The 24809-nt window shown below is 31.1% G+C and overlaps 1 protein-coding gene and 1 pseudogene across 2 annotated transcripts; one reads left to right on the top strand and one right to left on the bottom strand.

Annotated features, from left to right (window-relative positions):
• The first annotated feature begins 798 nt into the window (after positions 1 to 798).
• On the top strand, positions 799 to 3360 carry LOC114187281 (annotated as a pseudogene).
• A 13286-nt stretch (positions 3361 to 16646) lies between these two features.
• On the bottom strand, positions 16647 to 22090 carry LOC114187227. 2 transcript variants are annotated; one of them, XM_028075412.1, is made up of 8 exons: positions 21755 to 22090; positions 20836 to 21076; positions 18526 to 19479; positions 18321 to 18447; positions 17977 to 18240; positions 17768 to 17869; positions 17211 to 17671; positions 16647 to 16914 (listed from the first exon to the last, which is right to left on the bottom strand). In XM_028075412.1, exons 2-7 carry the CDS (start codon positions 20889 to 20891, stop codon positions 17324 to 17326), a joined length of 1851 nt encoding a protein of 616 aa, XP_027931213.1. In that variant the 5' UTR covers positions 20892 to 21076; positions 21755 to 22090; the 3' UTR covers positions 16647 to 16914; positions 17211 to 17323. The 2 variants fall into 2 exon arrangements, with proteins under 2 accessions (XP_027931213.1, XP_027931214.1); XM_028075413.1 differs by lacking the exon at positions 20836 to 21076.
• Between the last annotated feature and the right edge of the window lie 2719 nt (positions 22091 to 24809).

The raw sequence follows: 24809 nt of genomic DNA, 5'->3' as shown, positions 1-24809 counted from the left end.
ATGCATATATATAAATATATAATTTTTTTTCTTTTATTTTTTAACATCCGAAAGTCTAAAATTTTAAATGGGTTGTTAACTGCTAGAAGCATTTTTTATTGGAAGTCGACGTCTGGAAACAATTTTGAGAGTGTGATGTATATAGCTTCGCTAAAATGGTCAAAAGATATTTTTGAAATTTTGGGAATCTTTGGAGTTGCAGAAGAAACTTGGAGCTGTTGGAAGAAAGACCCATTAAACAATATGTCGATTTTTTTCTCTAGCCCAATAAATATGATCTCTTCAGACTCAAGTCTAAGAGGCCACTGAGATGCATTGAGATGCATTGTAGAGTAAAAACTTTCACTGAGAAGAAATGCCTGAAATAAACTACTTTTATAACTCTTTTTGGATTTTGTCTGAAGTACATAATCCATTACAACGTTTTTGTTGATTAATTAAATATTCAACAAACAAAGGTTAACTTTTTTAATAACCAAAATACCCTTAAAAGTGAAGTATGTAAAAATTTGTTGGATGTCAAAAATAATACTACGCAAATGTAAAATGTCATACTCACACATCCATCACATAAACAAAAGAGGAGGCAATATATAGTGTCAACAATGTGTAGGCTAGAATCATAGAGGCACTAATCGTAATTATGGCAAAGTTGAGGAGGTTAAGTTGCTACTCTTTCTCTTTCTATTGACGACATTTAGAAATGTATAATGTATAAATTGCATTTTCGAATCACCCTCCTCTGGACTATATCTTCATTTCCAATTCCCTCCTCTGAAAACTCATTTCACCTTCCACATGGGAGAAACACAAGAAGGGCAACACTCCCCTGAAACCTTTTTCACACCATCCACATGGCAGACCCTCAAGAACTGCATCTCAGCAAAATTGGTAAGTCAAATTTTTGTCTTCATATTTAAAAGTATGTTTTTGGTCCCTCAAGCTTCAACAAAAATTGGAATTAGTCTCTCTTCAAAACTTTTGACCAATTTAGTCCTTCATCTTTCAAAATGCGTGAATTTAGTCCTTTTAACCAAATTTTGTTAAGTTTTTTTGACGTTTCAAGCGCATTTCATGATAGTATTTAAATTATTTATACTGTTTGACACATTTTTGTTTCAATGTTAACTTAAATACTATCATGAAATGTGTTTGAAACGTCAAAAAAACTTAACAAAATTTGATTAAAAGGACTAAATTTACGCATTTTAAAAGATGAAGGACTAAATTGGTATAAAGTTTTGATGAGGGACTAATTCCAAAATTTACTAAAACTTGAGGGACCAAAAACATATTTAACCCTATTTAAAAATAAAAGGTTCAACTGTGTTAGAAGACACAAAATTAAGATTATAATGATTCCTTATATGTCTTTTCATTCAGCTGCATCATATTTTGTTACCATAATGACTCTACCTATTTATGTTTAACTGTGATTGTAGGTTAAGAAATCTTTCCATTTCAGTGTATGCAGAACTTACATATATGTTCAAGCGTTTTGTAACTTTTTTGTCTACTTTGAAAAACCTTGGTTTGATCCCAATTACGATGGTTCCTCTAGAATGAAAATTTCTGAATTAAACCTTACAATGTTGCCAGCAGATTCCAGACTAAACTTGAAATAAACAAAATCATCGAACGTGATAATCTATGTCATCAACCACAACCTAGGCTGAGGTGGTAACGTCGATGGAATTGTTTTGGTGGAGATATAGTTACTGAGCTGTATCAAGATAATACTTCCCCCAATAAACAAAATTAAAAAATAACGTCACCTACTTTTTTATGAGGCCTCAAGTTTTGATTATACTATAAAATATTAAGACCTGCTAGGTTTGAATTTTTTAATTTTCTATGTTTATATCGAAGTTAGTTTATCCTTATTTTTCTTGTTTACAAATAGTTATACAAGAACATAATAAACCAACCTTTTCCAAATCTCTAGAAACAGGAAGAAAACATTTTATAACTATTCATCGAGACAGAAAACAAAAGTGAAAAACATTTTCTAATGACACACACTGTTAGCTTCAGGAGGATAGAGATGCAAAACGTCCAATTATATCTCAATCAAGACACAATTCTTGTGCATGTCAATGTTTAAGCATCAAACACAAGCACCTCGATACTTTTCTGTTTCTGAGGAACTTAGTTCTTTTGAAAGCTTTGTCCAATCTATTATCTTGCATTATCTACGTTTATGCAATAATAATCTGGTATGTTTTTCTTTAAGCTAATGGAGTCAAAGAAACACAGTTCTTGGAGGACAATAGTTTTCATGGTCCAACGAGTAGGAAAAAACTGTATTACCGTTGGTTCAGAATAGTCATTCATTCTGTACTTGTGTTGGTGTGTGGATCAGCTGCAACACTCCTTGGAAGATTGTACTATGAAAAGGGTGGAAAGAGTAAGTGGATGGGAACACTTGTTCAACTTGGTGGTTTCCCTATTCTGCTTCCTTATTACTTCATCACAACACCTAAAAATTTGACCACAAACAATAACATTCATCCAAATCAGCCATCTGCTACAATGCTAGCATTTGTGTATGTCTCAATTGGCCTGCTTCTGGCATTAGGTTGTTATTTATATTCAGTTGGGCTATGGTACCTTCCTGTCTCAACCTATTCACTCATTTGCTCATCCCAGTTGGCTTTTAATGCTCTATTCTCATACTTCCTCAATTCACTCAAGTTCACACCTTACATTGTAAACTCTTTAGTCCTTCTCACCATTTCCTCTACCCTTCTTGTATTTCAAAACGAGTCATCATCAGATGATTCAGGTTCCACACAAATATCCAAGAAAAAGTATGTGATTGGATTCATAGCCACAGTTTGTGCATCAGCAGGGTATGGACTGTGGCTTTCCCTCACTCAGCTTGTGTTCAAGAAGGTTATGAAAAGGGAAACACTGAAAGTGATCATGGATATGATAATATACACGTTCCTTGTAGGAACTTGTGCTATCATAGTGGGACTTTTTGCAAGTGGAGAGTGGAAAGGTTTGAAGAATGAAATGAAGGAGTATGAGACGGGGAAGGCTTCATATTTGTTGAACCTCACTTTCACAGCCATATTTTGGCAACTCTTTACAATTGGTTGTTTGGGGCTTACCAGTGAGGTTTCTTCCCTCTTCTGCAATGCCATAACCGTTTTGAGAGTGCCTCTTGTTCCAATGTTGGCAGTGATATTCTTCCATGACAAAATGCATGGTATTAAGGTTATCTCTATGATGCTTGCTATTTGGGGCATTATATCATATTTGTATCAACAGTACCTCGATGATACCGAGTCCAAAAACAGAAACACCATTCATCATCCAAAAGCTTCTGCATCACTCGAAGAGGTTCATAAATGAGTTACGTAGCCTTCATCATTATCATCGGAAGAATCTCTTTAATAAGAATGTGTAACATTGTATAAGAAAACTTTACCTATAGTTGTACAATGAAACTTTGTTTAATGCATAAGTAGTTTATTACTATTTAAAACTGTGTTTATTGATGAAATGGAACAGTAAATCTACTAATTATACGGTAGAAAATTATGGAGGAAACAGTAAATAAGAAATAAATTGTTTAATGAAATTGCTTGCAAAGAAATTGTGTTTTGACTTGTGTAAACTATACGCGGCTAGGAAAACTGGATAATGATTACATTTTATTTATAATATTAATAAATATTAGGGTTCCAATTTCATTGTACACCCCAAAATGATTGTAGAACTTGGTAAAACTATCGCAGTCTCTGAGAACGTGCACAGTCATTTCTTAGTTCTACCCTTTCTATTTAACTTACCATCGTCATCATTAATAATCCATAAATGTTTCAGTTTTTATGGGCAAAATTTGCTAGCTTAGATCATTCAGCAGAAAGTTGCAAGCAATTGTAATTGAACATGCCTATTTATTTGTCTAAAAATTGGTAATATAAAAATGCTTTTAATGCCGAAATCATTTAGCAAATACTCTTCAAATTCGTCCGAGTAAAAGACTTCTTACTCTTCGATCTTTTAGAAGAGATAATTTCATCCTCAGCAGAGAAAGGATGTGTATGCAAAAAACATTCCGGCGCAAGTCATATGTCAGATAGCAGTGAATGTTATAATCAATGTGTGAACTTTACCTTCTAAGTTATATTACTTATCAAAATTATCTTTTGATAAGAAATATTTTGACAAAGTTTTAACAAACTTTTCTTAAATATAATTAAAATAGATTAATTTTTATTTTTTAATTAAAATAAAGTAATAAAATAACATTTTTTTTACTCAAATTGGTAATTTGTCAAGTTTGTAAAAAAAAATTGTTAATCTATCAATTTTCTACAAATAAGTATCATAATTAACCTGCTTAATGATCTTTGTAATATAGTTTAGTTCTTAATTAGGAGGCTTCTTTGTCCACTACAACAATTTCTTTAGAATCTCAACTTTTTAAAAAATTTCCAAAATGGCGTCGTTAATGTTCTAAAATACATTTCTAAATCCGATTAACTTTATTTTTTATTATATATATTGTTTTTATTTTATTTTTATATAAGATATTAAAAATAAATAAATAAAATATATAGAAAAACATTAAATTTTTTATTTTCCTTAATACCTTATATGAAAATAAATAAATAATATATATATATATATATATATATATATATATATATATCCAAATTCAATAACTATTTAAATCAGATTGTAAAATCTAGAAATTATCTTAAACGAAGTTCGAAATCCGAAATCTAGTAATTATTTTAATGGAATTCAAAATTCCATAATTTCTTTATCTAGATTTCAAAATCCAATTTAAATAAATAAATAATTATATATATATATATATATATAATTTTGCTTTTATATATAAGGTATTAGGAAAAATATATAAAATTATTAAAAAAACTAACATTACAAAAACACAAAAAAATTAAAAAATAATAAAATTTAATATATATATATATATATATATATAAATATAAAATTTAATAAAATTTAACAAACATGTTCAAATTTTTTAAACATTATTCCATGCACACTACACACAATTTTATATGACAAGGAATATGTTATCGTTTAGGGAGCTAGCTGATAGCTTAAACTAATTAATGACGAATCCAGAATATTTCTGCTCTTAGATTTCTATGGTTTATTCTCTCTGTATCTAAAATAATAATATTCTTTTTGCAGTACGACAACACTATAGCTTGAAAGAAGCATCTAAGTGTTGATGTATTATTTTTTCACTGGGCCATTATGTGGTTGCAGAGGCATCTAAGAATTAATTAATGTATCAAACTAATGAAGAAGGAAAAAATTAAACAATGGTTAAATGCTAAATAATGTGTAATAAAAAATGTTATACACAAGTAGATAATTTAATATTTTAATTTATTGATTTGATTTATTTTAGTCCTACATTATTTTTAGGTTCAATTTAATTCTTTCATTTTTTAAAAAATGTTCAATTTGTTGTTAGGTTAATGAAAACGTATGTACATGCCATGTGCTAATTTGTTATTTTTTATTTTTATAATTAAAAAAATTGGTTAGTAATTATTAATTGCAACTTTTATATATATATATATTAAAATAACTTTTTAGAATTTATATATCAAATCACTTCACGTAAATATTAAAATTATTTAACTTTTTATAAGTGTAACAAAATTCAAGTGTAAAATATTATAAATGAAAAAATATAAAAAGTAAAATAATTTGACTATTTAAGTGAGTGATTTGATGTATAAATTATTTAAAATTATTTTAATATATATATATATATATATATATATTATTTATAGTTAAATTTAATTACTAGTTTAGTTTGAATTTGAAGAGAAAAAATTGAATCATTTTAAAGAATATGAAGACTAAATTGAATCAAAATTTTGAGTAGAGTAACTATATTGAAAACAACTACTGTTATAAAAAAATTAAAAAAATTAAAAAAATTAAAAATTTCACAAGTTTACACATAACATGTACGAACACGATTTTACTGTCAACTTAACGAAAATGACAAAATTTAAAGATTAGATGACCAAATTGATTTCAAAAATAATAAAAAAACAAAAATGAACCAAACCAACAAATTAAAATACTAAATCACTAATTTAACTTGAATATATATATATATATATATATATATATATATATATATATATATATATATATATATATGATGGATCTTTCTAATAAATGTTTTTGAGAATTTCTAGTCTTTAGTCAAGTTACATAAAAGATTCAAATAATTTCTAATTTAAAATTATACGACAACGAGTTTTCCATTTTTTTTTTTCACTTAACTTTCTCATATATTCTGATCTTAAAATTTAAACCCACGTTTAGATTCCAATAAATAATTAATTTGAAAATTTATCCAAATGTAACACTTTAAATCAAGTGATGGACTAAGTGTTACATATTTTTTAGTGAGATGCCAATGCTTTAAATATAGATTTGGATCATTCTTAGTGATATTGTGCAAGGCATCCTACATAAACTAATAAGGTTGCTTTATTTTAAATTTTATTGATTTAAATGTTTTACTTCAAAGTTAAAGTTGAAATTTAACAGTTGTGAAAGTTGTAAAGCAGGTTGGAAGGAGATATATGCAACTCTTAGTGTTAATTAAAAATGTAAGATAGGAGGTATGAGAACATAATTAATATACAAAAAAGGTGTTGCCAATAATAAAAAATTATTATAATAAAATTTATTTACATTCCAATCCCAACAAGCCGAATTAACATTGTGGTTCGAACACTTTACACATATTTTAAGTTATGATTAAATATATTTTTCATTTTTAAATCAAGCCATAACTCTAATTTTAAAATGTGTGAATTTAATTTGTTTAACCAAATTTTATTATATTTATTTAACATTTAGTCTCATAATAATATTTGAGCTGTTTATCTATTTAATATATTTTCGTTTCAACGTTAAGTGAAAAACACCTTAAAAATGTTAAATAAATTTAATAAAATTTAATTAAAATAACTAAATTCATATATATATATATATATATATATATATATATATATATATATATATATATATATATATATATATATATATATATATATATATATATATCTAAATATAAAAAACTAAATTTATCTAAAGTTTTAAACATGAACAAATTTAAATTGAAAATTAAAAAACAAAAAACATGTTTAAACTTTTAAACTTGTATAAAATTTAAAAGAAAAATTAATTTTAATTTTTATCGAAAATTAAAAGATGAAAAATATATTTAATCCTTAAGATATACAAATCAAAATATCACGGAGACAAGAGATAAAAGGAAATATTCGTTTTAAGCATTTAATTTATTGAAGTGTTTTATTTATTTTATAGTTTTTAAACATTTTTTACTTCAATTATTCATTTAGAATTTTTATCTCTTTATTTTATTATTTCATTGCATTTTTTAAGCGTGATAAGGTAAGTCTTATCTCGTATCAATACGTTAACTCATTAAAATTATTTGACAAGATAAATTGATATTTACAACTTATAGTCTATTTTGATTTGTCGTGCCTAGTTTATCAACCAGATAAATCGTAGATGAAACAAAACAAATTGATTTGTCAATTCATTTTTTTTAAAATTAAAAGTTAAAATGAAAAGTAGTTTAAAAAATTAAGTTTTTTGTTATATTATTTAAATAATAAACAAATATAATAATTATATAACTTAAATTATTAGTACTAATAAATTAAAATTAAAATTACCGATTATAATAGAGTAATTTAAAATATAAAATAATAATTAATTTAATTATTTTTAATTATTTCATTACAAAATTACATGATACGATTTCTGTTTATTTTATTATAAAATAGAAATCGTTATAACATGCTATGATTTTAGTTTATTTAGTTCTTACAACATGATAGATTTCGGTTAATGAACACGATTTTAGTTTATCCACAATAAAATTCTTTTAATATGATATAACTCTTGATTATGAAGTTGTTCTAACATGACATAACTTCTACAATAAGATCCTTTCAATATGATACAACTTTTAATTTTGAAATTGTGTCAAATTGGACGATTTATCTAAACTATAAATTTCTTTTGAAATACTACAAAAATAAAAATGCCCAATTAAGTATATTATTTCTAATTGATCCAAAGCTCTCATTATGATATACGTCATGTATATTATGTCAGTTGGTATTGATTCGATAAGAAGCATTTTCAAGGAATATGTATTTATCTCCATGAGTGTTATCCATTTTGGGTTTTTCTATTATTGTTTCAATTTATTATTTGAACATTCAAAGATTCACCTCATATTTTGTCATGTTGAAGCTTTGTTTGGTATTGACTTAGACTAAGTGGCATCTATACCATATCATACATAAATTTATCCTACCTGGCTTTTCAGTGAGGTAATAGCTAGTTTGGACATTACGAAGGAAAAAAATTATATATTAAACTTTTTTATTTTGTAAAAATATGACCATTTCATAAAAATCTAAGCTACTGATATTTTTTATGGATAAATATTTAATGCATTCATAAAAAAAACAACCTTTGTTAAAAAAGTTATATTTAAAAAATATTTCAAAATTAAATTTAACAATATGTGTTTAAAAAACGTTTAAACAAGCTTAATCACAAAAAAAAATGTTTGAATTTATTTTATATCAGACAAGTATTAATATGATAACCCATCATCCATTGGTTTAAACATTAACGGATGCATTATTAACCATTCAAAAATTAAATTAATGAATTTTTGCAATGGATGAATTAGATAAATTTATATGTGGACTAATTAAATGAATGATAAAAAATGCTCGTAATTTTTATGATAAATTATTTTTAGTACAAACTTTTAAGATTATTGATGTCAAAATTTAAATTATAATATAAAATTATTTTATACTATCACTCGTATAACTTTTTCCCTCTAGCTGTTTTTTGTCGGTGGTATTTGTACATCACTACAATTATATACATTAATTTGGTACTATACTTAAATTTTAACTTGTAATTATACTAATTTATTCAAAACATTACATGTTTAAATGTGTTGTGAAAAAAAAAGTTAAAATTTTATGTCTCCACATGATTAAGTGATAATTAATTTTATTCATGTTATCACAAGGTTGTGGATAATCGGAAAGCATTTTAATAATTATGTAATGTTTAAATGTATTACAATTTTAGTTCTAATTTAATTATACTAACGTAAACAAAAACATTTACACTAATTTATTCTAATATATAAAAACGTAGAACACGTGTGTCATTTTTCTAAATGTAAGATAATATTTAAAGATATATTATTGCTAAAAAAATTCATATTTTTTGAAAATTTTATTTAAAATTTATTTTTAGAAAATATTTACCAATTTTATTATGAAAGAAATTGTTATTAATTTTTTTGTAAAATATTTTGTATAAAATAATTTTTATAAATTATCTAAAAAGAAATTATATTATGATTATCATTTTTTTGACTCACATCCTTTATTTCTAATATGACTTAGTGTAATAAATCATTGATTAATATATAATTATCCTTCTTTTTGAAAGAATTAATAACTCACTAAATCGTCACAAAGTAAAAATAAGTATGACTCTCATCCTTTATTCCCTGATGTGGGTGTGATCATTGATTAATATATCACTATACTTCTCTTTGAAAGAATCAATAACTCACACTAAATTACGTCAAAGAATAAAAAAATTAAGTATGACTCTCATCCTTTATTCTCTGATGTTCTGATGTGACTTAGTATGAATCTTTGATTAATGTACCATTATCTTCTCTTTTTTTTTTTTGTGAAAGAATCAATAACTCACTAAACCACACGAGAGAATAAAAAATAAGAGTCAAATGGATGGAAGTCATAATATATATATATATATATATATATATATATATATATATATATATATATATATATATATATATATATATATATATATATATATATATATATATATATATATATATATATATATATATATATATATATATATGACTGCAAACTTTATCTTAAATGTTATATCATTCTATTTGATGTCCTTGTCTTGTTCTGTTCAAAACTTATATTTTAAAATAGGAAAATGATTTTCTGACTATTAAATTTTGACAACTTTTTCTTACAATCTTAATAGTCATCTTTTAAGTGGTTTTACATTTGTCCTTATTCTCATTTTCAATATTTCAAAATCACATTTTCAATATTTCAAAATCACTTAGAAGAACACACCTCATCTCGTAAAAAAAAGTTGTTCTTTAAAATATTATTATATCCATGAATGGTGAAGGTTCTAATCAGTGTACTTCATCACTTTAGAAGACTCTTATTCTTCTGCTATTTATACCCTCTTCGTGTGAGAAAAGAAGTCCCACATCGATGGGAACTTACTTTGGGGCTTACTTTTAATGTTATAAAAGGAGTCCAGTGTTTCCTTAGGAAATCATCCCAAAGTCTCTCCCTTTCTATTCCTTTCACTTTACTTGCTTGAGAGAAGAATTAAGAGAGAATATTAATTTCTCCTCTAAGAGAGAAGGTTAGTTTCTCCTTTAAGGTTCTCCTTGTATTAGTTTTTCCTATTTTCAAGAGAGGGGTTGTCATTGTTTTCTCCTTGGGATTAGAGAGAATGATATGTAATTTTTCCTTTTCTTGAATAAATTATATTCGTTGCCTATTATCTATTTTTGTTCATTTATTTTCATCTTGTATTTTAGTTGTGAGTACTTGTGCTGGTACTCTAATACCCAACAGTGGTATCAGAGCCTGGTTCGTGTGATTATCTTTCGCTGCTATTGTCATTAGAATAGTGCTGTGATAGTGGATAAAGTGTGGTAGTGTGAAAGTGCATGTCTAGGAAAGTTCTGGCTAGGAAAGACTTGGTACTTAAGCGTGTCCATTAGTGACCCACCTCTCTTTCCTGGGAATTACCTGGTGCACTGGTTCACGGTCTACTTCCATTGTTCTAGTAGACAGTACTATTCATAGTGAGAAGTGCATAAGTCGGTTTTAAGGCCATGACAGCAAGATACGAGATAGAGAGGTTCAATGGGAAAAATTTCTCATTGTGAAAACTGAAGATGAAGGCAATTTTGAGAAAGGACAATTGTCTAGAAGCAATTGAAGAAAAACCTGTCGGCATTACAGATAAAAAGTGGAAGGAAATAGATAACAATGCTATAGCAAATTTGCACTTAGCATTGGCAGATGCGGTTTTATCCAGCATTGCGGAGAAGACTACAGCGAAGGAGATTTGGGATACTCTCACAAGCCTGTACGAGGTTAAGTCACTTCACACAAGAATATTCTTGAAGAGAAAACTCTATACTCTTCAAATGAGTGAGTCCACATCGGTAACAGACCACATCAACAATCTAAATACGTTGTTTGCCCAACTTTCAGCGGCAGATTTCAACATAATTGAAAATGAACGTGCGGAGCTTCTACTATAAAGTTTACCTGATTCATATGATCAGCTTGTCATCAACATTACAAATTACAACATTACAAATTACAACGTTGCTGACCTCCTACACTTTGAGGATGTTGTCGGAGCTCTTCTTGAAGAAGAATCCAGGCGAAAGAACAAAGAGGATATGGTGGAAAGTGCAAGGCAAATATAAGCTTTGGTGATGACGAGAGGTAGATCAACAAAACATGGATCTAGTGGGAGTCAGTCTCATGATAGATATCAAAGTAAGAAGCATCTCAAATGCTACCATTGTGGCAAAAGAGGGCATGTGAAGAAAGATTGTTGGCATTTGAAGAATGGAGGAAAGAACTTTGAGGCATCAACCTCACAAGGTTGTATGGCAAATACCTCGGAGGACGAAGATATTCTGTGAAGAAGAGTTAAGATCTGGTAAGTCATGAAAGCTCAGAAGATCATGGCAGATGTGTATGTGCTTTTGGGAGATACGTTGCAGGAAGCTAATGCAATGGTTGCATCGACAAGTCAAGAAGAAGCGATGTTGATGTGACATCGTAAACTTGGGTATAAGTCAGAGCAAAATTTGCAAATCCAGGTGGAACGTAATCTCTTACTCGGGCTCAAGAAGGTTGTTTTACCTCTATGCGAGCACTATGTGGTAAGCCAACAAACATAGTCATAGATCGTAGATTGCTAGTTTGACTACCAGAAAAAGGAAAACACAAGAAGACTTGGTTTATTCTGATGTAAGGGAATCACCAGAGTTATCACTAGGAGAATCAAAGTTTACTCCAGGAGATTGTGGGTGTACTACATCAAGAGGAAGTCAAATGTGTTGTTACCAGTTCAAGGAATCCAAAGCACGAGTAGAGCTTGAAATTGGGAAAATTAAGTGCTTAGGCTATGCTAACAATGTGAAGGGGTACCACCTGTGGGTACCACCTGTGGGTCCCACTACCCACAAGGTTATTGTTAAGCAGAAATGAAATGATGCTCCAACCAGAAGACGTTAAAGAACAAGAAAACTTGGTTTGCATGGTTGAACAAATCTCAGTACGGTTTAAAGAGGGCGCTCATGTGTTCGTACCAGAGATTTGATTACTTCATAAGCCTCGGTTACAACAGACTGGGTGTTTAGACCATTGATGTTGTATGTGGATGACATGTTGGAGGTAGGCCCCAACAAAGTTCAAATCCAAGAATTGAAGGCGTAATTGGCTAGGAAGTATGAGAAGAAGGACTTGGAACCAGCAAACAAAGATTTCAGGGATGCAAATTCACCGAGACAAAAAAGATAGAGGGGTTTGGCTTTCTCAAAAGAAATACTTACTGATAATCTTGTTGCGCTTCAACATGCAAGATTGCAAGCCAATTTCGACCCCACTTTCTATCAATTGTTCCTCACGTATGAGTCCTAGCAATGAAGCGGAGAGGATGGAGAAGTCTCGAGTACCGAGTGCATCGGTGGTGGACAGCCTTATGAATGTTATGATGTGTACAAGACCAGACATTGCACAAGCAGTGGGAGTGGTTAATAGGTTCATGGCGGGTTTGGTGGAGAGCAGTGAAGTGTTGACAAGAGGTCCTTAGGAGGAACCTCAAGTGTTGCATTGCGTTTTGGAGGATCAGAATTATGTGTCAATGAAGTCTACGTGGATTCGATCCTACTGAAGTTTATCAGAAGAACAAGCAACATGAAGGCAGAGAATAAAGCATGGTGTGAAGATTTGATTAATTTCATCAAAATCTTCAAGTGGGAGATTGTGAGAAAAGAAGTCCCACATCGATGGGAACTTACTTTGGGGCTTACTTTTAATGTTATAAAAGGAGTCCAATGTTTCCTTAGGAAATCATCCCAAAGTCTCTCCGTTTTTATTCCTTTCACTTTACTTGCTTGAGAGAAGAATTAAGAGAGAATATTAATTTCTCCTCTAAGAGAGAAGGTTAGTTTCTCCTTTAAGGTTCTCCTTGTATTAGTTTTTCCTATTTCCAAGAGAGGGGTTGTCATTGTTTTCTCCTTGGGATTAGAGAGAATGATATATAATTTTTCCTTTTCTTGAATAAATTATATTCGTTGCCTATTATCTATTTTTGTTCCTTTATTTTCATCTTGTATTTTAGTTGTTGGTACTCTGATACCCAACAGTTTTTTTTTTTTAGATAATAAGCAAGTGTGAGAATTGAGAAAGTAGAGAGTTATATAAGGATCAAGGCCCATAAACCCATTGCCTTAAGGTTTTGGGTTGAGAGTGGTGTCAGTGTCTTATGTGGTTAGGCTCAGATCTCATTAGTGTTGTTCTCCCCAGTGAAACCCCCTCCTTTGTAATCCTAACAAGTGGTATCAGAGCCGATGGTTAATACCGGGCTCAGACGAGTGCAGTATGGTCCTAGTATCGAAAGTCTTCCTGACAGTGTTGGTCAGGTAAAAGCGTGTCCCATTAAGAAGAACGACAGTACAAAAAAGGGCAGAAAATGAGTACTCGTGGTTGGGTAGCTTCCACTGGAGGGGGAGTGTACTAATGTGGTTGAAGGGACTCACCCTTGAGGGGGAGATTGTTAGGAATCCAAGTGTGAGTCTAAGTTCCACATTGACCAGAATTGAGAAAGTAGAGAGCCATATAAGGATCAAGGCCCATAAACCCATTGCCTTAAAGTTTTGGGTTGAGAGTGGTGTCAGTGTCTTATGTGATTAGGCTCAGATCTCATTAGTGTTGTTCTCCCCAGTGAAACCCCTTCCTTTATAAAACCTAACACTTCGTCCTCCATGATGTTCATCCCTGGTGGAAACACGAAAACACAGAAGCCACCAACTGTAACATGGGTAATATCTTCAGTTACAAATGGTCAAGTCTCGAATTTCCTAAAGAGTCGTCTCTCATATACACTTCCCTCTTTGATAAATCCAAGCTCAGCATTTTTCGTTTGAGCGTCAGTCCAGAAAGAGTGCTGTTCAGACTCGCAGACTCTCTCTGCAATGATCATCCAGTTCGATCACTTTACGTGGAGATCACTGCAGAAAGAAACAACAACAACAACAAAGAATGTTTCACCTTTGGGGTAGTGAGAGTGGTTGAAGATGGCGCTTGTGAACAAACAGTTCGTAATACGGAACACTTAACCAATCTCTGTGGAAAAAAATCTTGCTTTTACGGTGTGATGCGTAAAAGTGAGAGTGGAAACCTTGGTTCTGCAGAGAAAAGAGTGACATGGTGGGAGGTTGTTCACTCCTACAACGTAACTCCCACAACCCATGTTAGATATAGTGTGATGATTAAGTGTGATGAGGTGAGAGGACTTTGTGCGGAGTTTATAGGCCCTTTCAAATGCGAGGGTCGGGTTTCGAGGGAGGGTTTGCTGAAACAGTGTTCTTCTGCAGATTCACTGATTCGGGTGAGCGATGTGAAAGGAAAGCCTCCGAAAGCTTTGAATGCTTTTGTTGAGAGTGAGTTTACAGGGAAAGAATATATCCTCTTCAAACCAGAAGAAAAAGCAAGGAGAGTTAAAATTGTTAATACTGATGCAAAATTTAATGGTAGTGGTAATGCCTCTGAGTACCGCAACTGCAATATTATTATGAAATGTGAAGCTAAAGGCACCAACTGAAACGTGGATTGCTGTATCCTGCAAAACATAATTATGAATATTTTTATATGTGCAGAGGATATATAATATTAAATACTTTTTTTTTACGTATTATGGGGAATAAATGGAGGTGATGTTGTTTCTAGGTTGCATGGCAGAATAGTAGCTCTCCAAGTTGTAATGAGTGAATGAATGATGGTCAAATTGTGGCTTTAATGTCATATGGTTTTATGTATATATTTGAAGGAAAATAATTTTTTCGTAATTAAATTTTCACAATTTTTTCTTATAATATAAGATTTTATTTTTTAAGTGATTTTTTACTTTTTTCTTCATTTTTTTATACAAAAATTATTTAAAAAATATCATCTCAAGTCTCAAATAAATTATAAGAAAAAATTGTCGAAGTATCATTATTCATCCAAGTATATTCTTAAAAGTATATATAATGCTTGAAAATTAAAAAAATGCATGTTAATATCTGTTTTAAATATATTTATTTTATTAATAAAGTAAAAAAAAAAAAGAGTCTCAAATTGACTCCACTTTCATTAGTTTGTGAGATTTCAAATATAATCGCAATTAAAGTCTTACATATATATTGAAATCAAACTTGAATATCATATTAGAAAAAGTGGTTTTAAAATTAACTTATCGTCATGAACTTATAAAATAAAAGTTGTTTCATTAAAATAATGTAATTTATGTTTATCCTTTTAGTAAATGTGAATCACATCATTTTAATTCAATGTTTAAATTATATATATATATATATATATATATATATATATATATATATATATATATATATATATATATATATATATATATAAAAAAAAAGAGGAGATTGGAAGATGAATAGTAATGTTGGATAGAAGAAGAATCTCTTCTATCACATTTACCTTTAAATTTGTATTTATTTTGTGAATAAGTGATAGTAGAAGTACACTATAAATAGATTTTAATTGTTGTATATATATTTGAAGTATTTTTTTTTAAATACGTATATATAGTGCTTTTGAATTTATTTTTGTAGATGTAATAAAAAAACAGACTGATGAACACGAATAAAATCATTTTTCTAAAGTATAAATGATTATTGAAGACTTATTCGCAAAATATGAAATTTTGCTAGCAAGTAAGCTTATAAAAGCAAAGAACCTCATAAAAATAAAGAGAAGAATGAGTGAATATGTATTTTGGAGGGAAGAAATACCAATTTATAGGAAGGGGAGACTTGACTTACAGGATCACAAATTCTCATTATCCCAATCCAGGTTACAAAAAGGCGGAAAAATTGAAGGAGAAAGATCCAATGTATCAATGGGTGAAAGTTACTAAGAAAATAAATAAATAAACAAAGTAGTTAAAGGAACCTTTATCAAACGCACAGGAGAAAATCGGTAAGATATAAATTGAATTGTGCACAGAATGCTCAAATGAAAACTTTTATGCAATGAGATCCACTTCCTTAGCTACTCACTTCAAAAGTATAAGGAGTATCTCAATAAATAAATCCTGTAAGAATGTATAATCTGGACCACTTGTGACACTGACTTTTGTAATACTCAAAAGTTCACAAATGGTAATATACTTCAGTAAAAAGATTAAAAAAACAAAGCCTGCTTTCTATCTTTTAATTCAAATATTTAAATCATATATACAGAAATAATATATATAGTTAAAACATTGTTACTTAAGGACTAGTTAAAGGATCAAATTACAATTCAGGCACACACATTGCAATTCCTGGATGTTGATAAAATTGGAGGAAACTACAACTTAAAACTTGATTACAATGTAAGCATACAGTTGAGCCAACTGAACTTGGAACTAGAATGGAGGTAGCTAGATCCAAAGTAATAGCCACACAGCGCCAGAAGAAGTCCGCTGAAACCGAACCTGGAAAATGAAAACCAAAATTTAAGACAAAGAAGCTTAAAAACAGTGTACACCAAGACAAATTGAAGAAGAGTCTAGGCAGAAATTGAACGCAAGGTGTAACAGAGGTCAAATACAAAAATTCAATACAACAATAAATATACTTGGTATTTGATTAAATTAAAAAAGTTATGATAGCAGTGCTAACACCCAACCACAAGAAAGACTTGAAATTGTGACCATGGTGAACTCTAAATTAGTATTGAAAATGTTGTTATCGTATAGTGAAAGATGAGAGCATATACAATGTCATTTACCTTTCAATGAAGTCCATGATCAAAGAAGGGGTTGATCATCCAAGTTTGGTTGTTGTAGTGTCTGCGGTTTTTCTTTCCAACACGAAGGCCAACGGTTGCTTGATCAACTATATTTACTCTTCCATGACATCAAACTTCTTATTTGTTTCAGCCAAGCCCTTTAATGTTGCAACAGCTCTTTGATTGGCTACAGCTGCTTTCTCATCTGCTGCAGCAGCTCTTAGAGTGGCTTGTCTTACTTCTTCATGAAGCCTCTCTGTCTCAAGCAACTTCTCATGTGTTGAATGAATTGTGCGGATTGAAGTCAAAGGTTGAGTGAAGGATGAGGCACCGTGATGAATGTTGGCAGCCAAGTCCCCAGTAGCATCAACTCCACCTCTACTCGTCCCTCCAGCAATATCTTTCGAGCAGTCAATCTTTGTTGTTGTAGTAGATCTTGTAGAACCATCTGATTTTATATCCTGCACATGTTGACGATATGTTTCCTATTCAATTATAATATTTGAAAATTGTATAGAAAAATTAAAATAAGATTAGTAATAAAACCAATAACTTACACAGGTTTCATGTGCACGGGTGTCTACCCAAGCACCATCCTTCTTTGTGTGAGTGACAAGAAAAAACTCATCTACATTTACACAACAACCATGTTTTCGCTCCTGACAAAACTTATGCAATTAGTATGATTATATATGAATACATAAACTTTAATGATGTATGGAAATTTGGACATGTCTTAAATAAAACTTATTAACTTCAATGCAACCTTGAGGTGGGATTTGCATCCCGTAGAGTGTAGTGCACCACCTCTTGCTGAAGATGTGTTCATTTTATTCAGAAAAGATTTTGCTTTGAACTTCTCATTGTCCCAATAGTTGAGCAACTCAATCCAGGCTTGTTCTCCTATCCAATTAGGCCGGGTCCCCTTGGATTTTGCTTTGGAGAGCATGTCACAAAGGCACTTTCTGACTTTTTTCTCATAAACTTTTTGAATTTGCGACTCATGTTGAGGTGCCCAAGTAACAATAGACTACAAAAATACAAAAAATACAAAGTGATAAGAAATATTTAATAAGATAATAATTGATGTAAAATATAGTGTTATGTTACCTTAAAGTGGGTCCACCATCTAAGCTGAATATCTTCAGGGACCACCTCATAATGATGGTAGGGACTCCTGAATTGTGCCCTAATTACCTGCCCAATTGCCTCAATGGCATGGTGGTTAGGCGTCCACCTACAAAAAGAAGCAAACAGGTGAATGGGCATTGAGTGCATTAAATACAAACAAAATTGTATATCATAATATACTTACCCTTTACCAATGGGTGTAATAATAACCCTGCCACTGTCATCATGTTCCACCTCCTCATTAGGTAGATCATTGTCCGAAGAAGATACAATAGATGGGGTGAGCTGCACTGGGATCTCAGATGGGGTGAGTTGCACTGGGACACTTTTATGACTTCCTATGACACCCTTACGAGGTAAATACCTAGGATGATGACAAAACTTGCATTTTGTTAATTGGTCATCAATCTTGTAATGCATGCACCCATCTTCACAACAATCAATCTTTTGAGCCTTCAACCCAATCTTTTTAGTCTTCAACCCAAGACTAGAGACTATCTTTTTTGCTTCACGGTAGTTCTTAGGTATGCAATTATCTTTAGGAGTGACATCAACAAGCATTTGAATCATATCATCTAAGCATTCTTCACTAACATGCCATTTGGTTCTGATCGCCAGAAGCCTTATAGATATTGATAATCTTGACTCGGTTACTCCTTCATAAATAAGTTTTTTCGCAAAGGCTAACATTTCACAAAATCTTTGTGCTTCAGCACTAGGGGACTCTTCATATAAACTGTCATTCCCCACATTACCATGAAGTGACGCCAAATCACATGTTTTCATATAGGCATCATACACCATTTTAGTTGTTGAAGCAAACTGATCCCCACAATTCATGTTTTTGAAGCTACTGGATGCATAACCTAAGTTCTGAACATTTGTTCCCTCTTCTCCATGATTAACCCAAATGTTGTAGTTTGGTATAAATCCAAATTTTAACAAATGAGCCATCACATCTTGTGGTTTATGGATTTTCTCACATTTGCAATTGACACACGGACACCTTATCCCTCTACCTATAAAGCTAGTTTGCTCCATTGCTTTGGATACAAACTCTGCTACTCCATTAATGAACTCTTGTCTGAGTATCCGTGAAGGATCAAGCATGTTATACATCCAGCTATGGTCCATTTTTCTACATGTCCAACAACGAATTATCAAGAACTATAGGACACATAATTGTAAAGTTCAAAAACCACATTTCAAGTGATTTTTGAACTAAAATGTTTTACTTTCAATCCTGTAAAGGTTGAATAGCAACATTTGGTAGGAAATTGTCAATGGTAAAAGGGAAAATTCTCCTATAAGGATAATTTTCATTACCTTCAAATCGGGGTCATTATTCTATCGAAAATTTAATAACACACATTAATAGTTAAACCAAATTGAATATCATAAAAAAAATAGAACTCAAAGTGACTTCACGAAGACATAATATACATATATGATGCAAGAAAAAAAATCCAAACTTAGAACTTGCATAAAAAATTAATGCTAATCTTAAATACTTAATTAAATTGTTCACTCTGACTATGTTAATCCGAATCTCGCTGATAACATGCATAGGATTATCAAATAAAGTAAAGTAAAGTACACTACCAAGGTTTCTTAAATGTTCACTTACGATCTTTTTTATTTTTGCATTAATCTTTTTAACTATTAAGAAGTATTGTATAAATGATCTTAAAATAATATATTGTTGGAAAACCTAAAAACATTACATGCAATCATAATAAAGTAGAAGTTTAAATTTCATTTCAGGAATTTTAAAAATATATAATGTCTTATTGATATTATCTCACCCTTTAATAATATAATATGCAGTGATATGGATAAGAGAGAGTGGGTAGGGCTAACATGAATGTTCCCCATAACCACAAGACAAGAGAATCCTATAGGAGTAAAATAAAATTTGAGAATTGCATAGGTCGTATTCTGCGGCAAATTATTATTGGTGTGCAGGAAAAACCAAAAGACAAACACTGGAAACCGAGCTTTCTGTCAAAATTGACCACTTGCCATGATAGAGTTAAACCTTATTAGGCTAATGCAACAATAATGAAGAAGACCTTGCAACAAGCCAAAGTTGGCGTCTCCTTATATTTCAATCTCATTTGCTTCACATCCTTATTATTTCTTCACTTTTTTTATATATGTATTTAATTTTCAAGTTTAACAGGCATGTTTTTGTTAGTGCAAATTTTTTACACCGAGATATTTTTAGTATGATTTTTGAAATAATATCATAAAAGTTAATAAATTTATCGTGTAAATGTCTTCATTGATTAATGACATGTCCTGTTTATTTATTCCTTTATTTTGAAACAAAAAGAACAGTAAAAGTGATCTTGTAGAAGTTGTAAAAAAAATCATTTGTTGTTTTATAGATAATTAGATACATAAGGATAAGAAAGTCAGAAGAGACAGTAAAAAGGAAAAGTTTCCATAATGTTAATTTTTAATAGGACCCAAGAGTTAAAGCAAAACTGACGGTTTTTTGCCGGAAAATTTCTGATTCTGGTAATGATTTCTAAGAACAGCCATCATAGGTGTCACACTTCTGTAGGACTTCACAAGTACGGTTTACCTAGAATCTTTGTTCTGCACTGCTTTCATGTGGCATCATCTCATTATGGAGTTAGATGTGTTGTGAAAAGGACCTGTTTTTATGGCTAGAACTTGTGGTCAAGTGTGTCTTTAATTCCTTTCTTTCTGCATGATGATTTAGGCACCTTTTTGGATGCAAAACAGGTAAATATAGTGCAATAGTAGTAGTAAACATGCAACATATATTTACTCTTTATATATAATTCATTTGGTACCAGGATGCGTGGATTCTATTCTAAGTATGACATGCTCTGAAGTAGGATCAGTAAATTGACATCAACACCTAATCCTTTTATCATTATTCTAATGTCTTTTCACATGATAAAAAGTGTATTTCAATACAGTTTGATGTTTTGTAAAGATACAAAAAGTAAAATTATTATGAAGATCTGATGTGTACGAAATATTTTTTAGCAGAACTAATCAGTTTCTAACCCAACTTTGGATTAAGGTTCCTGAGTGGGTGAACTAATAATTATATATGCTAAATCTATATCTCAAGGTACCCATTGACAAGAGACACGTAAAGGAATGTAATGAGAGAGTGTTACTATCCAACTCATACTCATAAATATTACTTTGGAAGAAAATATAGGGAAACTTTTGAACTACATCATTCTGCAACAACATGAACTCAAGGGTTCAACACACTACAAATCACCGAACCTACTGCTGCACGCTCCAGTGTGTTTTGGGCCAAACAGGTTATTCACTTGTAGTCGGTTTTCAAAGTTTGGTCAAGTGAAGGACCATACATTGAAACTGGAATTGCATATTAATTTCAGATTAAGAGAATCTCTTACCAGGTTATTTCACAGGGTCTGGAATGGCAGAAAACGAGGACAGCTTCAATGGCCTCTCACCCAACAGCCAACAAGCAACGAAGCCACCACATCAATGGCCTCTCACCACCACGTCTACGGCCACCTTCAACGATTAACACTCAACTTGGTAACGTGAGGAACTCTGGTTTTCGCTCGACAAAATGAACAAGAAATGGGGTTGACACTTAGGGCTCAATCAACTGGAAAATGCTTTGAACTCTGACATTGAAACAGAAATGGGGTGGGCACGGGGTCTAGGGCGCGAATGAAGAGAAAGGGGAAAAGAAATAAAAAGTGAATACATCTGAAATTCTTTTTCCCCCGCTTTTAGTTTCATATTTCAATACGGTCCATAACATTGATATTATTAATTAAATTTTTAATGCCAAAATTTTATTATTATATATTTTTGTGTTTACAGGGAAAAAGTATATCCTCTTCAAACCAGAGAAAAAGCTAGAAGAGTCATAATTCTCAAGGAAAATGATAAAGTGACTCCATTTCTTTGACCCCTTCCATTATTACCTGAGGTGGCATACAAACATGGCTAGGTGAGGTGATTTTTATTTTTGAAATTAATATAATTAAAAAAAAATTATTGAGGCGGGAAGTGATGGGAAGTGAATCGCTCGACTTCCCCACTTTCACTTTCTCTGGAGTCGTTCTATGTTTCTCTCCTGCGCACACATACTCTCATTCTCTTCTCACCCCCAACAAAATTTTTTGTGCGAAGTTTGTAAGGATTTTTACGAAGGAAGATAGAAAACGAAGATGGAGAAAGGGTTAGGGAGAAAAGGTGAAGAAGTTTTTCGGATTGTCTCTTGCATCCAAAGCTTGAAAGGGTTAGGGAGAAGAGTTTTTGGTTTTGTTGACGAAGGTTGTTTGTCTCTCTCGTAGAACACGAAACGACGTGAGGGAAAAAAGGTGAAGGTGTTGTTGACGAAGGCGTTTTCTGTGTCGCGCAAAGCACGACAGGGAATTACATTGTAGTTTCTTCAATCAGTGAGGTGAAGCAACTCCTCCATTGGGTTTGGGGTGATTGGTTCGAAGGTTGCAACTCTAAGATTGACGGTGGTTGTAAGACATTGGAGGTATGGAGAATTTATTTTACTTGCATTAGGGTGTGCTTTAGTGTTTAAAACACCAAAAAATTTGATTTTTTTTTCCATTTGAACTAGATGATTCTTGATTCTAGGGTTTCTGTTTGTTGTGTTTGTGTGAGTATCTATTTGTGATAGAGTTGGTTAAGTTTACTTTAGATGTGAAATTAATCAAAATTGAAGTTGAAGTTTTTATGAACCAAGTACTTTAATAGGTTTGTGAATATCGATTTTCTGAATAGGTTGATCAGAACTGTTTGATTTTTTGGTGATGACTTGTGTGCACACAAGTGACGACCTCTACTGCATTTTTTGCAAGCATGTGGTATCACTCAATTTTTTGAACTTTCATGTTATAGTAGTGACAACTTGTGAATGTGTTGATTAACTTTGGTGCATCTGTGTTCATTTCTAAATATGTCTTTCATGTTGTTGCATAACCAAGTTAATTAAAATTGTCTGATTTTTTGCTTATGACTTGTGTCCATACAAGTGATGACCTATGCTGCATTGTTTGCAAGTATGTGCTATCACTCAATTTTTGGAACTTTCATGTTATAGCAGTGACAACTTGTGAATGTGGTGATTAACTTTGGTGCATCTATGTTTATTCTAAATATGTCTTTCATGTTGTTTCATAGTCAAGTTGATTAAAACTGTTTGATTTTTTAGTGATGACCTGTGTGCAGACAAGTGATAACCTCTGCTGCATTTTTTGCAAGCATGTGGAATCACTAAATTTGTGGAACTTTCATGTTATAGTAGTGACAACTTGTGAATGTGGTGATTAACTTTAGTGCATCTGTGTGCAGCCCAATGTGCAACCTACTGACACTACCAATGTGGAGGATATATTGCAGAAGATGGTTCCTCAATCCACCAATATTCCATGTTTTGAGGTTGAGGAGAGCTCCAAAGTTGGATCTTCTGATCCAGATAATATATCACTTACATAATTCATGATTGTTTAATGTCTTTAATTTTTGTGCTATTTACTTTTAACTTTTGGGTTTATGTTGTTAATTTGTACTTTTAATTTCATGACACTATGTGTTTGGAAGGATGTACTACATCTATGGTATTAAACTTATTTTGTGCACTTTGGTATCCATGTAACTCAATGTCACTCAAACAATAGACGTTGATGAGGTTAGTCCACACCTTGAACAGGACATTCATTCCAACTCTGGAAATATTATATGGTTATGTAACTATTAAATGTTGACCGGTGATAAAGATTTTGCATCCCCTCCAAAATTTGTGCTATTTGGAAAGGGATTCTATATGTACCCCACTTATAGCCAATCACATAAATTCAATAAGATATAATGCAAGATATTGAACACAATGAGATGAGTTGTGGGATAACTGTTGCACAAATGCAACATAACATACATGTCAACTGTTACAATAGTAAATGCTTACCAATCAAGTATTAACTGTTGACCTACACTAAATATTTTGCACACCTTCACAATTCGTGGTCTTTACTAAGGGTTTGAAGATGTAGACCACTGTCCTTGAATTAATAAACCATACTAACATATATTTTATGGATTCAACCTCACCAAACTAGGTGTGGGATAATTGGTAAAACAGGACATACATGATAACTTTGGTAATTTTAAATACTGGTTATTTCACTATTAAGTATTGACTTGTGTTTCACATTTTGTACACACTCATAATCTGTGGTATTTGGTAAGGGTGTCAATATGTACCCCATCTTTAATGAATTAAAACACCTTAATTACGTATATGTAACGTATTCAACATCATGAAACTTGGTATGGGATAATTCATCCACAAGTCCAACGTGATATACTTCTTATGTATGCAAACATTATATGCTGACTAAAGAACTAATTAGTATTGACCTGCTCTAAACAATTTGCACATCCATACAAAATCTGATACGAGGTTATAGTCAATTT

Source organism: Vigna unguiculata, chromosome 6 (assembly GCF_004118075.2).
Source record: "Vigna unguiculata cultivar IT97K-499-35 chromosome 6, ASM411807v1, whole genome shotgun sequence".
In the NCBI taxonomy this organism is placed as follows: Eukaryota; Viridiplantae; Streptophyta; class Magnoliopsida; order Fabales; family Fabaceae; genus Vigna; species Vigna unguiculata.
The sequence above is the reverse complement of the archived record's forward strand: the minus strand, read 5'-3'. Positions and strand labels throughout refer to the sequence as shown.